General features: G+C 40.4%; 1 protein-coding gene across 1 annotated transcript; it reads right to left on the reverse strand.

Annotated features, from left to right (window-relative positions):
* Window positions 1-2,544: 2,544 nt before the first annotated feature.
* On the reverse strand, window positions 2,545-13,513 carry LOC104952785 (solute carrier family 12 member 7-like). Its single transcript, XM_010779686.1, has 17 exons — window positions 13,478-13,513; window positions 11,330-11,384; window positions 10,859-10,989; window positions 10,482-10,723; window positions 10,128-10,339; window positions 9,021-9,188; window positions 8,828-8,926; window positions 8,455-8,512; window positions 7,891-8,065; window positions 7,686-7,804; window positions 7,404-7,502; window positions 6,877-6,996; window positions 5,519-5,623; window positions 4,423-4,591; window positions 3,660-3,855; window positions 2,889-3,058; window positions 2,545-2,708 (listed from the first exon to the last, which is right to left on the reverse strand). The coding sequence occupies exons 1-17, from the start codon at window positions 13,511-13,513 to the stop codon at window positions 2,565-2,567; spliced, it is 2,298 nt and encodes a 765-aa protein (XP_010777988.1). The 3' UTR covers window positions 2,545-2,564.
* Between the last annotated feature and the right edge of the window lie 326 nt (window positions 13,514-13,839).

Below are 13,839 nucleotides of genomic sequence, written 5' to 3' on the forward strand. Positions count from 1 at the left end.
CTCCCCTGCCTCCAGAATATTCTGGGGGTCATCCTGTTCCTCCGACTCACATGGATTGTGGGCACAGCCGGCATCTTGGAGTCGCTAGCTAGTGTCGTCCTGTGCTGCTCTTGTGTAAGTCACAACCATCATGACCTACATGGCTTTCCACTGTACGTTATCTACCATGGTAACTTTTCAAATGGAAATTAAGGACACTCTACTGATCAGTGTTTTTTTCCAGATAGATAAGTACAGTCTGATTCAGACTCTTGACGTAGAAACTATTTGTCCAATCAAAGTTTAAGTGTTTAAGCCATTAGAGTAAGGACAAGCAAAGTTATGTAAGAGCGCACTTAATGTACACACACAGCTCTCTCTTTAACATAGTATTAGCACATTAGCACAGTCAATATGTGTGGAAGTGCTTGAGTGTTTCAGTGACACATGCTGCTTTGACTTCTAATGGCACACGGGTGCAAATGTTGAATCGACAGCAGTAAAGATTGACAGGCGAGTTGACTTAGTGGTTACTGACCCCTCCTACATTTAGCCTCTGTGATCTGTTTCCGATATACTCCTAGCTGCTAATGGTACCTGGCAGCTTGACGTGTAATCCTTTCTTATGCAAAGTGTCAGAAACATGGGGACATGCACACCCACACAGCGACACACAGCATTTGAGAAAATATGTCAGTTTAATGGTTGTTGACCAAACGTCAGATATGCTAAAGGCAAGAATCTAACCTGAAATGATTTGTATTGCCTGAAAGAAGAAATCAAAACCATGAATCCCAGACAGTTACTTTTGTTTTATTATTTTAAGAATGACCTACTGTAAATGTAATCAAATGCACTGTGTCTGTAATTCCAGCTTTTTTTTTGCTGTGAAAACTGTCTGAATGGGGACACCATTTCATTTATTACAATCTAGCTAAAGTGCATCAGAGGGTTTACCCTCCGCTGCAGTTACATAATAAGACAGCCGAGCTTAGTCCAACAGATTAATGTTCATTATCTCTGCTTAAACCACATCTGACTTCGCACTGATGGCTGCACATCAGCTACCTGTTTATAGGTCATGTTTTGTGGGCTCTCCACCCAACACCAGAAATGTGTCTTCAAATTGAATTCACAGTTTATTTGATCAAATTAGACTACCGTACTTTTCGGACTATAAGCCGCGCCTTTTTTCCCATTTTTCGACGCTGCGGCTTATATAACGGTGCGGCTAATCTATGGATTTTTACAGCTCACGGCCACCACCTTTAACTCTATGGGAAGGTGGTGGCCGTGAGCTGTAAAAATCCATAGATTAGCCGCACCGTTATATAAGCCGCAGCGTCGAAAAATGGGAAAAAAGGCGCGGNAATATCCGTCATAATCCATTATTACCCGTCGGGTCTGAACTCGCCACTCGGGTGGGGGGGGGCGGTGTTATGCCGTGTTATGCATGCCCACCGAGATATGCATGCACCTCGCGGGAGCGCGCACAGCGTAGAGCAAAAACTCCCAGACATTTCAATGATCTGTACGACAAAGTACGGTTTGGAAACTATTGGGAAACTTTGGCGCTGTTCCGAGTGTGTTGTAATCTGTCAAAATGATAGACTGCTTTCAGATTTTTCCGTCATTGTTAAAAAAAATATTCGGTTAACGCGACCACTGCTGTCCCAGCAACATCAGTACCAAGTGAGAGAGTTTTTTCCACAGCAAGGGATATTGTAAACGCCCAAACATCCCAGCTTCTACCTGGAAATGTGGACATGCTCATATTCCTAAAAACCTGTCTGATGATGCTGAGTGAGTGACTTAGTGAGTTTGAGTTGAGTTACTTGAAAAACTAAAGTGAAACTTGATTTATTTTATTGCGGGGTCTGATTATTAAATGTCCTTGTTTATTTGTGAGGTGCAGTGTCACAAAGGAAATGCCTACTTTGTTTAGTAGTACTAGTAGGTACAAAAACACTTGTTTTCTTGTTCCAGTCTGTTACTGTCACTTTGTCTTTGACACTTTAAAATACTGCTATCCTACTAAAGTGCAGTACAAATCAGATTTATTATTTAATAAAGAACATTTTTCCAAGTAAAACATTTTTAAATTAAAAAACATTAACATTTTTTTTTCTTTATTATTCAATATCGCGATAAATACCATACCGTGGACATGTTATCGCGATATTATCGTACCGTGAGTTTTTGGTATCGTTACATCCCTACCGGATATTGAGACCACTTTCTGATTTTCTAATTGTAAATGTATTCAAGTCGTATGGTTGTGCGTCACCACCGCTAAGCTAACGACAGGCTTGTCCTAATGTGATGACGTTTAGTGGTCTGATTTAGTCCCTTAATAGCAAATGCTGTTTTGCACGCTTCTGACAACAAACACTCTGAAAAACAATTGACTTCGAGATGAGATGGAACCGGAAGTGGTAAATGTTAAGTCTTTTCCGGGTTTTAGGACTCATAACTTCCCCACTCTCACCACTATAAAGCTTTGATAGAGTTTAGTGGTGTAAAACCGAACTGATTGAGCCAGTAATGCATCATCACCATTAGAGGCTGTAATGCTATTCTATGAATCAAAGCCTCACCATTTCCACCACTTCTACTTCAGCGTCCAGTCGCAGGTGGTAGAGGAACATCTGGAGATCTTTCTTCATTTGGATGCTGTTGTCATCCATCTGGGCCACGGTGAAGATGCGCATCTTACATTTCCTCCACACCTAGAGGAGGGGAGGATTCCGTGAATATGAAAGAAAACAACAGTGTCAAAGAGGGAGAGTTCTAGGATAGGCAGATAGATAGTTGAGAATGAAACGGGGATTCTGGGTATGGATAATAGGAGAGGAAAGAGAATTTGTCGGGGTTAAAGAGGTCTTAGAGATAAACAAAAACACACCAACCTTGTGCTGTCGCAGCAGGAAGGGCAGCAGCATCAGCAGGCCTCCATCATGAACCACCCACCACACGTCGATGGTGCCCTCCCCTAAGCGGTCCTGGTTGGTGGGGAAACTGTCCACATTCTTAGCCACAAGCAAGGCATGCTGGGTTGCCGTGGACTCCCGCACCGTCTCTGGATTGGTAAAGGAAGAGAGTGTCTTTTGTCTCTTTTGCACTGCATGGTATGGCTCTAGTGTACTTTATTGTTATGACTCTCCATCTTGGCAAAGCTACCATCAATGGTGACTTTGGTGTTTAATTCACCTGATCGTCTTTTTAAAAAGGGACGCCCACAAAACCAAAATCTGGTTGATTACGGTATTACATTACATGTTACTTGTTAAGACGCTTTTATCCAAAGCAACTTACACACTCAATACTGTGGGCAATCCCCACAGGAGCAATTTGGGGTGAAGTGTCTCAGGGACACAACGACATGCTGACTGCAGTGGGATTTGAACCTGTGACCCCCTGATCTGAACACCAGCGCACTAACCCACTGTGCCACACGCCTCCATGCTTAATGTTAAAAAAAGGGCAATCATAATATTGTGTTATTTTTCATTTGGTATGCTTTTGTACAGTTATGGATACCGAATCTTTCACACAAACACTCGTATTTTGAGGCAAAACACGCAATAAACACAGTAAGTAGTCAAAATATTAATCTGATCATGCATTTCTACATCAATATATGTTTTCAATATATTTTTAAACGGTCTGCCGCTTGGTACCTATGAAGTTCTTCCAGGACTGTGGGTCATTGGACTGCCTCCAGGTGCCAGGCCAGGCCATCAGGATGGTGTTGTGCTTCATGCCCCCCAGCCCCGCCGACTGGATGAGGTGTGAGACCCCATCTCTGAGGTTTGAAGACACCACCACATGGCAGAATCCTTTTGTTCTCTCTGCTGACATGGCAGACTTGATGTTCTGCACAGAGAATAACAGCAAACGTATAGTATGAAGGAGGTGGATAATGTAGAGCAATGACTATGTGTGTACTCATGGGGACAGATTCCATGTTTATTATTACCACTACCTCAAAATAACCCTTGAGCACGTATTCAGGGCTCATGGGTCTAAACAATGCCCATGGATACAGTACTGTGTAATCTGGAATTCAGATTGTGCGGGATTGCTTTTGTAGAAAAAGTAATCCATGGATTAAAAATGCTTTTAAGGACAGGGTCAAATCAGGTTGCAAAATAATAAATCAAATGTTGTACTCAATTTTGCCAGTAGATGGCAGAGTTTCCTGCAGTTTGGCTGTCAAATGCTACCCAACTGTAAATCCTGACTGACGCACCAGATTTCCTGAAGCTGTTGAGTTCGACAGTAATGCTTAACGGATGGGCAGATAATAGATTAGTTTTGTTGTTTTAACAGCAGCTTTCTGTAATCTGACTAAAAAAAGAGATATATGAGGAGTACATTGTTTTGCATGTGAGATTGTGCCCCATCATAGACTGCATGCTGCTGTACGCATTTCAAACCTACCAGCTCCGCCTTTTTGGACTCTGCGTCTTTGGTGAGATAGGTTCCCTCTAAAACATTTCCCACTATCGTAAGGCCTTTCCCTGCCTTCAGCTGAGTGGTGAGGGACAGCAGACGGGGGTGCTTGACACCTTGATCTGAGTCAACATTCAGGAGCACCAGCACCTGAGGCCTGGATACATCAAGAGAGAAAAGAAAGGGGGGACAGGTTTCATTGCTTGATCATCACATTTAAGAAGGTTTTTTAAACAGCAACAAATCTCTTTACAAATGAAAACGAATGGACTCTTCATCGGCTAACATTTTGAAGGCCCATCATAGTCTAATACAATTTCCCTGGAAAGTAACACCACTATGAAAGCACATTATTTATTTAGAGAACCCTTCTACTCCAGTAGGACTCAGAGGAGGGTTTTTTTTTTGTTCATGTGGTGCTGTGGTGTTGTCGTTTTTGTTTTGTTTCTTTCCCTTAAAATGTCAACTTTGAATTAAGTATTTTTTGTAAGTTTTTGTGTTTCTCTTATTTTCCTACGATACTGCAATGATTGGCTGTGAAGAAGAAAATATGAAGGACAGACCATCTATTTCTATGTATTTTTTTTTTTGAGAAAGGGGCAGGTAATATAAGATTATTTTCTTCTCCCTGCTCCTTTTCGGGTATGGTGTGTTTACAGAGACATGTTTTGTAAATAATTGTAATACATTGAGTTTGTGCCCGGAACAAATGCAAATGAAAGGAAACCTTACAGTTGCACATTTGTTTGGCACAAGAAAGCAGGCAGTTTATATTTACATTTAATTGGAACCATCTGTACAGTTGGAAACATCAAATCCCTCAGAAGAGTTTCCACACTGAACATGCCAAGAATTTAAATGAAACTTTTGGACAGGCAGTCTGCAAGGTCAGCCAGTGTTGGTCTCTGTACAGTTTGGAAGGCTCATCAATCTTTGTTGTCAGATTAGGGAAAGGACCTAGAGATTAATCAAATTCAACCTCTGTGTCTATTCCTGTCTCTCTCGCATCTGGTCCAACAGTATCAGGTGGCCTTGTGTTAGCTGTGACCTCATCGATATGAAACACAGGAGCAGTGCAGTGTACCTCCAGTTCTTGGTGTGTGGGGGAGCCTCCTCAAGGCGAATGAGGGCGTAGCGTGCTGCGTTCAGAGACAGGCCCCGGATACCGTCTCCCCACTCCTTCTCTGCCCTGCATTCAACAAAGGATTGAACATGTGTAAGTAACACACATAAAACAAGAAGCCACATGATGAGACGGAACAATTCAACAACAGTGTCGTAACATATCAGTAAAAAGAAAATAATCCCAATGTTAATCTTTGTTTGTTAAGCAATGCAAGCCATAAAGTAACTGCCATTGTCCTTAATGGCTGAGAAAAGAGCAAATACACTTTTTTATGCCAACAAAAATAAAATATAATATAACAGCAACGGTTACATATTTGAAATGCATATTTCTATTTGTTTAGCATTATAGTACAAAACCAACACAACACAATTGCATGGATTTAGAATGAACAAATCAAATGCCTTGACAACAATCATGAACGAATAACCACAAACTAAATCAGATCACCACAGTAAGTATCTGTGGAGTTACTAAATACTATTGCAGTGAGCTAAAAGGATGGTAATGCAGAGAAACTAATCGTTACTGCGCAAAGAATTACACATCCTGCTCATACAGTAGATCCTGCTGGTTGTAGCTCAAGGGACTTAGCACGTGACATAATTAGTTTACTATACTTTGAGATTAAGGCACTAACTGACAGTACAGATGCAGATTGTCAGGCACAGTGTTTTTCCTGAACCAGGGCTGTTTGTTTTAGTAACAGCGCGCCACACAGAAGCTCAGGGTGAGCTGTCGAAGGCGTTGGTAGTGAGCCTCCCCCTGCTCATTCTGACAGAATTCTAAATGAATAGTTAGCCCTCCGATAGAGCTACGTTCTTATGAGTTATCAGATTAACAAATGTATTTTTTTACTATAAAACATAGCCTTATACTAGTAGCGGATATTTAATTGCTGGACATAATAAATCAAAGAAGTAGCTTGAATATAAGACATTAACGGAACGTTGGTGTGAACAATAGGTACAATAAAAGTACAGGGATCAATAATTTAGGGAAGGCTTTGCTTTCTGGAGCCTTCATTACCTGCCCCCCTCCTTAAATTATACATTAAATATGTATTTCTTGCTAGTTAAAGATGAGCTTTTTAGGTATAACAATAAATGCCAAGATGTCACATACAAGTAACTTAAAAGCATTATATATTCTATATGTCATGTATCAATTTTGTATACATGTATTTTTTTCTTTTAAAATCAGTTCATTTTCTGTAAGCCGTTTTACAGCCAAATTTCTTTCATATTTGAGCGTTTCCTTGCCATTGATTTACTTTAGATCTATGAAATAAATGATCACATTCAAAGTCCTCTTACCCTCTGTATTCAATATATTTGTAGATGCAGGAAGCGATAGCCATGGCCACGATAGCATAATACCAGGAACAGATGAACATGAGAGCAAGACACAAGCTCATTCCCAGGAAGGAAAGAGCCCTGTAGGAGGAAACACACAGTTTAATAAAGTGTACGTAAATACATACGCATCCGTTTACAGAACAACTGTTTCTCAGGTTTCTGCACATTCATGATAATATTCTAACAAATGAAACCACTTCAGAGTGGACAGCTTAGTACTGTCCTGTATTGAACTGAAGGCTACATCACCCAAACCACAATGAAACATGTTTTTTTGTGGTTGAGTTTAGGTGTGATTCTTGGCGTGTTTCCTAACATTTTCATAAAAAAGCCTCTTTCTCAACACTAGGTCCCTGACAGGTTAAATAACAAATGTTAGAACTGCAGTGTCAGCTGACCTTATAGACTTACTGTGAAAAAATACATTTAGATAGAAAATGCAGGGACTATTTACACGCAAGATTTAAATATTCATTATCACGCACCAGTGGTAGTATTGGAAGCGTGGTCTCCAGTTAGGGGTCCGCAGCAGGGTCTGAAGTGCACAGGCCAGGTTGACAAACAAGTAGCACATGAGGAAAAACCTGTGAAAAGAAGACAATAAGCCCCAAAACACTACTTAATTATCATTTAAATCTCTACTTTAAGACCAATTGTGAGTGGCTTTACTGTAGGAAGTTAAACTCTAGAGGTATCAAAGACTTTATCTGGTGATGAGATTTAATGGAAATAGAGCCTGTAATATTACTACGCAAACAGAAACTGACATGGAGAGAATAGGAGCCACGGCGTCCAGGGAGGCGATGAGGATCCCGATCTCACAGATCCCAGCAGTCAGCACCAGAGCCCAGGTGGGTTCTCCGTTAGCTTTCCCGTGACCGAACACCTGATACACAGAGAAAGAGAATAATAATATAAGCGCGTGAGGATGAAGACTGCTTCCCCTGTGTTTGTGTTGGCGGTGTTTCTAACCTGCAGGAATGGTACGATGCCATCTCGTGCGATGGCCTGCAGCAGGCGTGGGGCGCCAGTCAAACTCTGTAGCCCCGCCCCACAGCAGGAGAAGAACGAGCCAATCACAATCACCCACGGCGAGGGCCATGATAGTGTGCCTATAACAAGGTTCCTTTTCACCGAGTCACCAAATCTGAAATGCAAAAAAAAAGCATATTATTAACTGCTAACAAGTTTTTTTCTGAGAGTATTTCAAATATTAGCTGATATTCCTGTATTTTCTACTGTGAATTAATAAGACCCAACATAAATGTATACTACTTACGTAAAGTGTGCGCATTCATGTAAGTTATTAATACAATTTAGTAATTGTCCACTCTTCAAGTGGTCAAAATGGGTTTAATAAGCGATACAAATGAATTTGTATTAATAATATTTGATAAACAGACCTGAACTCAAGAGGGGATACTAAAAGAGTTGGAGCTAAACCCAAATTAAATAACATGCAAACTGTTTTTATTCCAAATAATTTGGTGTTTACAGTTTTTACAGTACAGTATTTGCTTTGTGTTCAGCTCTTACTTGTCCCGAAGCAGAACTCCCTCAATGCTGGCACCAAAGAGAACCACACAGGTGACGTCTGGAAAGCACTGTTCAGGACAATAAATGATATCTATAGACAAGTTTTGGCTTTTCACTTTGCTGTAAAGCTTTAAAACACACATTTTCCACAATCCGAGTGATTTCCTTGTCTTTTGTTTTGACAGATTTGATTCTTGTTTTAATGGCACTACAGCCAATTAGATTAGATTGCAGTGTTATCTGGCCACATGAGGTGTGGTTTACAAGCTTCATACTTAGCACTTAAGGGGCCCAACTGATTAATCTAAGAAAACCTTTTAAAACCTTCAGTTTTAGACATGTGACAATACTTTTACAATAGCGTTAAGGATACAGATGAAGGAGGTGGTAGCGATAGCAAGGATGGTCCCAATGGGGATTGACTTCTGGGCATCCCGCAGGTCACCTGACCGATTTGACCCAGCCATAATACCTGACAGGGGGGGGTCATAACAGCAAATCAAACATTAGATATTTTTGACAAAAGATCTGCAATTTGGACCATTGTTTTGATGTCATATTCTTACCAGTGACAGATGGGAAGTAGATGCCAACCAGCAGTGTGAAGAAGGTGCTGATGTCGTTGAACACATAGGGCAAGTAGACGTCCTGGGAATTGTCAGTCGCCTCAAGAGATGACAACTCCTTGTTTTCCACCAACATACCGAGAGGGCCATATGTTGACCACATGTTTTCTACAAGAGAGATAGAAACGGAAGTATTAGCCAATGCCTGAGAACACTGACCATTTTTTTAAGAGTTCCAATCAGTTTATTGGACCTGATTTAATAAAGGAATCTTGACTGACATGAAGCAGTAGTTAAGTGGGTTTAAAAATAAAGCATAATATTTTTGTACCATTTAAGCCTTAATGCAGTGAAACAGTGTGGTCATAAAACAATTTGACCTAACCAGAGGAATAGAGCGGAATCTAACCTGTCATTATAACTGTAGCAGAAATATCATATAATGAAATACTTCCAGCATGGATCAGTGTCCATAGATTTAGAAGTGATCCAAAAATAAATGGCGGCTGCTAAGTGGTAGTTAAAGCCAAAGTAAAAGGCAAACTTGGTAAAAGTAGAGGTGCAGACTTCTAAATGGACAAAAAGTTAAATGTATTCGACTCAGAAGGGGAGGAAGTATAATTTAGAGAAACAAATCAAATGGAGATGGTAAAAAGCGGGGCACATGCGTGCCCCAGATGCTTCAGAAGAAATATGACAGGAATGCATTTTCACTAAAGGCTAAGTAAGGCCAGCAGTTACATAACATGAGGAATGTCCTGAGTTTGCACTTTCATCAATAAAACTTTGCATTCCAAGACGGTGTAGAATCCTGTTGAAGTGTTGGTATTAAGCCTTTGTAAGTGCAACAAACACGATCTGCATCTCCATTGATCTTTTTTTCCATTTAGGATCATTATAAAGAGCAATTTAGCTTGTTTTGTTTGATTGGTGGATGAGATTGGACGATACAAAATGTATTCTGGATAATTCGGACTAGTACACAAGTAAGTTTTACATTAGGTATTGGAACATTTCAAAGAGTCATCAGGAAAAAAGGTGAGGAGGGCTTTTAAATGTTCAAAAAAAGTTTTAAAAAGTCCTGCAGTTGAATCACTGTGTTCCTACCTGAAATGACGCCGCTCTTCAGTCCGGGGATGCCCTGCACCAGGGTCACATTGTTGTTGACAAAATACTCGTTGCAGGTGGCATTGAGATTACGTCCATCACAAAACAGCCCCCACAGTTTGGTAGTGACCGTCATGTTGTTTACGAATTCCGTCTTAAGACAACTGTCAAAGTTTGTGTTCTGCAGAGTGCGATTTCCCAACATGCAAACACTGTGTGAAAGAAATAGAGATTCTTAATTGACACCCTATGAAGCTGATCAAAATCCCACTCCAGCCCACAGTAAAATACCATCTTTATTAGCCACATTTTAGCATCATATCTTTCAATAGATGACTTATTGTGTGGACTCACGGAAAGTCTGGTGGCTCAAAGATGGTCTTGATGACTCCAGCATATATGGAGAAGATGGAGAGAATGACGCAGGCCAGGAAGACCAGAGCGAGCTTGTTGACATATTTCACCCCTACAAAGACGACCAATGACATCAGAGCTAGGCAGCACGTGCCGTAAACACGCATGTTATTCAGCAGGGCATTCACCTCGTCCTCCTTTTTCTCAGCCACAAAGATGGCTGCTTGAGGCACAATGTAGGTCTGAAGGCGAAAAAAGAAGGGGAACAATTGTTTACACTCTAAGTTTTCTCCTTTCAACTGAGTAAGAGTCGTAGGTGGAGAATATACAGTGACTTGGAGATAACATTAGAGGATATCCGCATAGTGTTTACTCACTAAAAGAATCTCTATAGTACCAAGGATGTACATGGAGCCAGCAAAGGTTGTGCCCAGGTAGAAGCAGAGACCTACAGCTCCACCAAACTCTGGGCCAAGAGATCTGGAAATCATATAGTAGGATCCTCCAGCTGGGGGAAAAAGGAGGAAAATGGTTTTATGAGAACAGGAAAAATTGATGTTATGGGTTTTCCAATACATCCATGGATTGACGTTAACAAGGACAATTGGTTTTTGATCAAGCTCTGGTACCTAAACAAAATTCTATGTGATATTTGCAATTAACAACTTTATTAAACTATATTCCTAGCCAGCAACCAATCAAAAGGAAACACTCTAACTGCCTATCAGGCAATTATATTTCACTTCATGTTATCATTATAATTAACAAAAAACATAAAAAGGGAATGCTGAAATAAACCAAAATGTCTTGTTTAAATGTGTGTACGTTTGAGTACCATAGCGTCTTACCTGGCACAACACCATTAGTAGCAATTGCACTCATGGATATGGCTGTCAGCATTGTCTGTGGAGAGTAAACAGTAAAGAACAACAACATCAGAACACATCCCTGAAATCTAAAGACCTTACACACACAATAATCCTTTGCAATGTATTTTTACAGCTAGTAATTGCTTATAGATCATTTTCAATGTTTTATTGTAGCAATGGAGTTTGTGATGTTGTTAATACCCTATGACTTTCAACACAAACCTCCTTGATTTGTTTTCCACGCCGACCTAATAGTTCTTTTGAACTCCATGAAGTTTCTGGATTTTCCCAACAATAGGATACTTTGAGGGTTTCATCTAGCGTTTAGCCTGTTAAAGTGCTTCTTAGGGGACTATAGTGTAAATCTTTTAGATTGGCAATGGATACGGATTTTTCCATGAAATCATTCCAGACCTTGTGACGGAGGATATCTAAAATCAGCCTGTTACCTAACCTACTTCCGGATGAGAGAAAGGACAGAGCAGAGAGAAGGGCAAGGAAGGCAAGATAAGAGGCAAAAGAAAAGAAAAGAGGAAGCCGTGTTAAGCCCTGAAGTGTGAAAGACAGAAGGAGAGGGGAACGTGTGAAGCTCAGAATATAGGGCAGGGGCTTGAAGATGAAGGAGAAGAGAGACAAGGACAGGACCGAGTTAAACCTTGTGCTAGGCGTCAGGTTTAAAAAGCTGGAGGAAAGCCAATTAACTCACCACTTCATCTCCCACTTCCACTGAAACTCTCACTTGTCTTGACCAGAATTGGGTGTAACAAAAGTAATATTATTATTTGTCGGTAACGGAGTAATGTAACGCGTCACTTTTATAATTCAGTAATCACACAACAGTTACTAACATGGCCCGACACGCGTTACTTCGTTACTTTTATAAAATCAGTAAACACACTACAGTTAGCCTACTAACATACAGAATCACTAGATTCTCCCTTTGACAGACAAGAGGGATTTCCGCCGCAGGTTTATATTTACGTAACACTTGTGCGTCCACATGCAGTGCATAAACATGGCTGAGTCAACAGCGATAACTCTCAAGGGGTGGAGGTATGCCCATTATTTTGAGTTCGTCCGAAGAAAGGACAGGAATGTGACGGTGAGGTGCAAACTGTGTCCAGGCCAGAAGCTTGTATCCACTGCTGCAAACACAACGTAAACCTCAAAAAGCACCTGCAAAGACAACATGCTAACGTGAAGCTAATAGTTAAGGAGGAGCTCCGAATCCAGAGTGAAGATGTCGAGTAAAGTAACGAGTAACACTGTAGGTGCGCCGCATTTGCGCTTCAGATGAGGCTCCCTCCGCAAAATGAAGCACCCTCTGCAGTCTGCGTGATCTGGCTGTAGGGAGGGGCGGCCCTACGAGTAAAGTAGTAAAGTAATGAGTAAAGTAACGCGTTAGAGTAAATTAATATATTACTTTTTTTTTTAAAGTAATAATGTAATACATTACTTTTTTTGAGTAACGACCATATCTCTGGACTGGTCAGACAGATCAAAGGGGATGGAGTCCCTAATGCATTACTGTTTAAATATGATCATATCATTCCCATTAGTCATGTCCACTACTGGATTTAACAGGAATTTGTGGAATTTAAGGGCCTCATAGAAGAAATTCAAGCAGAGCTAACCCGACCCAAACAAGGTCCAACCACTGCATAAATCAAAAATCATTGTAGTCAATTTGTCACAAAGAGTATAAGGCACCAAATCACCCATCACCAAACTGCTTTATTAATGTGGCTTTTGTGTCACTCAGGCCCACATTAAGAAGGCAACATTTACAAAATCAAACTGCTTACCATTTCTGACCACAACATCATTATGTGAAGATCTGTGTATTTCCATTTGTGCTTTCTAACAGCCCTACTTATTCTAAGACTTCTGTATGACTCCATAATATTGCAATTAAGATAAATATCCCACTACCAAAATCCCAAATGGTATTTAGTCTTATACCGCATTGTAAAAATGTATGTATAAAAGAAATAAATGCAACTAATAGTAAAGTAACTGCAATCATTTGAAGATGTAATTCAACTAGTCTCCTACAAATTGTGAACAATACAGTCCCTGCAGACCAGTCACACATTTACTTTGCCAATACTTTGCCCAGAAAAATACCAGCACTGATTGAGAGTCAGTTCTGATTTTGATCATGGCGTCAAGAATCCAAAACAAAATTCCTAGCCCTTGTTAATTCAATATTTGCAGAGCCTGCTCTCTTAAGAGCCATTCTGAAACACTGAGCATCTTTGTTTTGAACTTCAAAACAAGTATGTGTCTCTTTATTTGAAGTTGTACAGGCCGAATAACACAAATTGCAATTGCTTTCATAGAAAAGTAGGAAGGATTTTAAAACTGTTTTGCGGTGCTTAGAGTAAATCTTACCTAGTCTAATTTGATCAAATAAACTGTGAATTCAATTTGAAGACACATTTCTGGTGTTGGGTGGAGAGCCCACAAAACATGACCTATAAACAGGT

This window comes from Notothenia coriiceps, unplaced genomic scaffold, assembly GCF_000735185.1.
Source record: "Notothenia coriiceps isolate Sejong01 unplaced genomic scaffold, NC01 NC01_scaffold00020484, whole genome shotgun sequence".
Classification (NCBI taxonomy): Eukaryota; Metazoa; Chordata; class Actinopteri; order Perciformes; family Nototheniidae; genus Notothenia; species Notothenia coriiceps.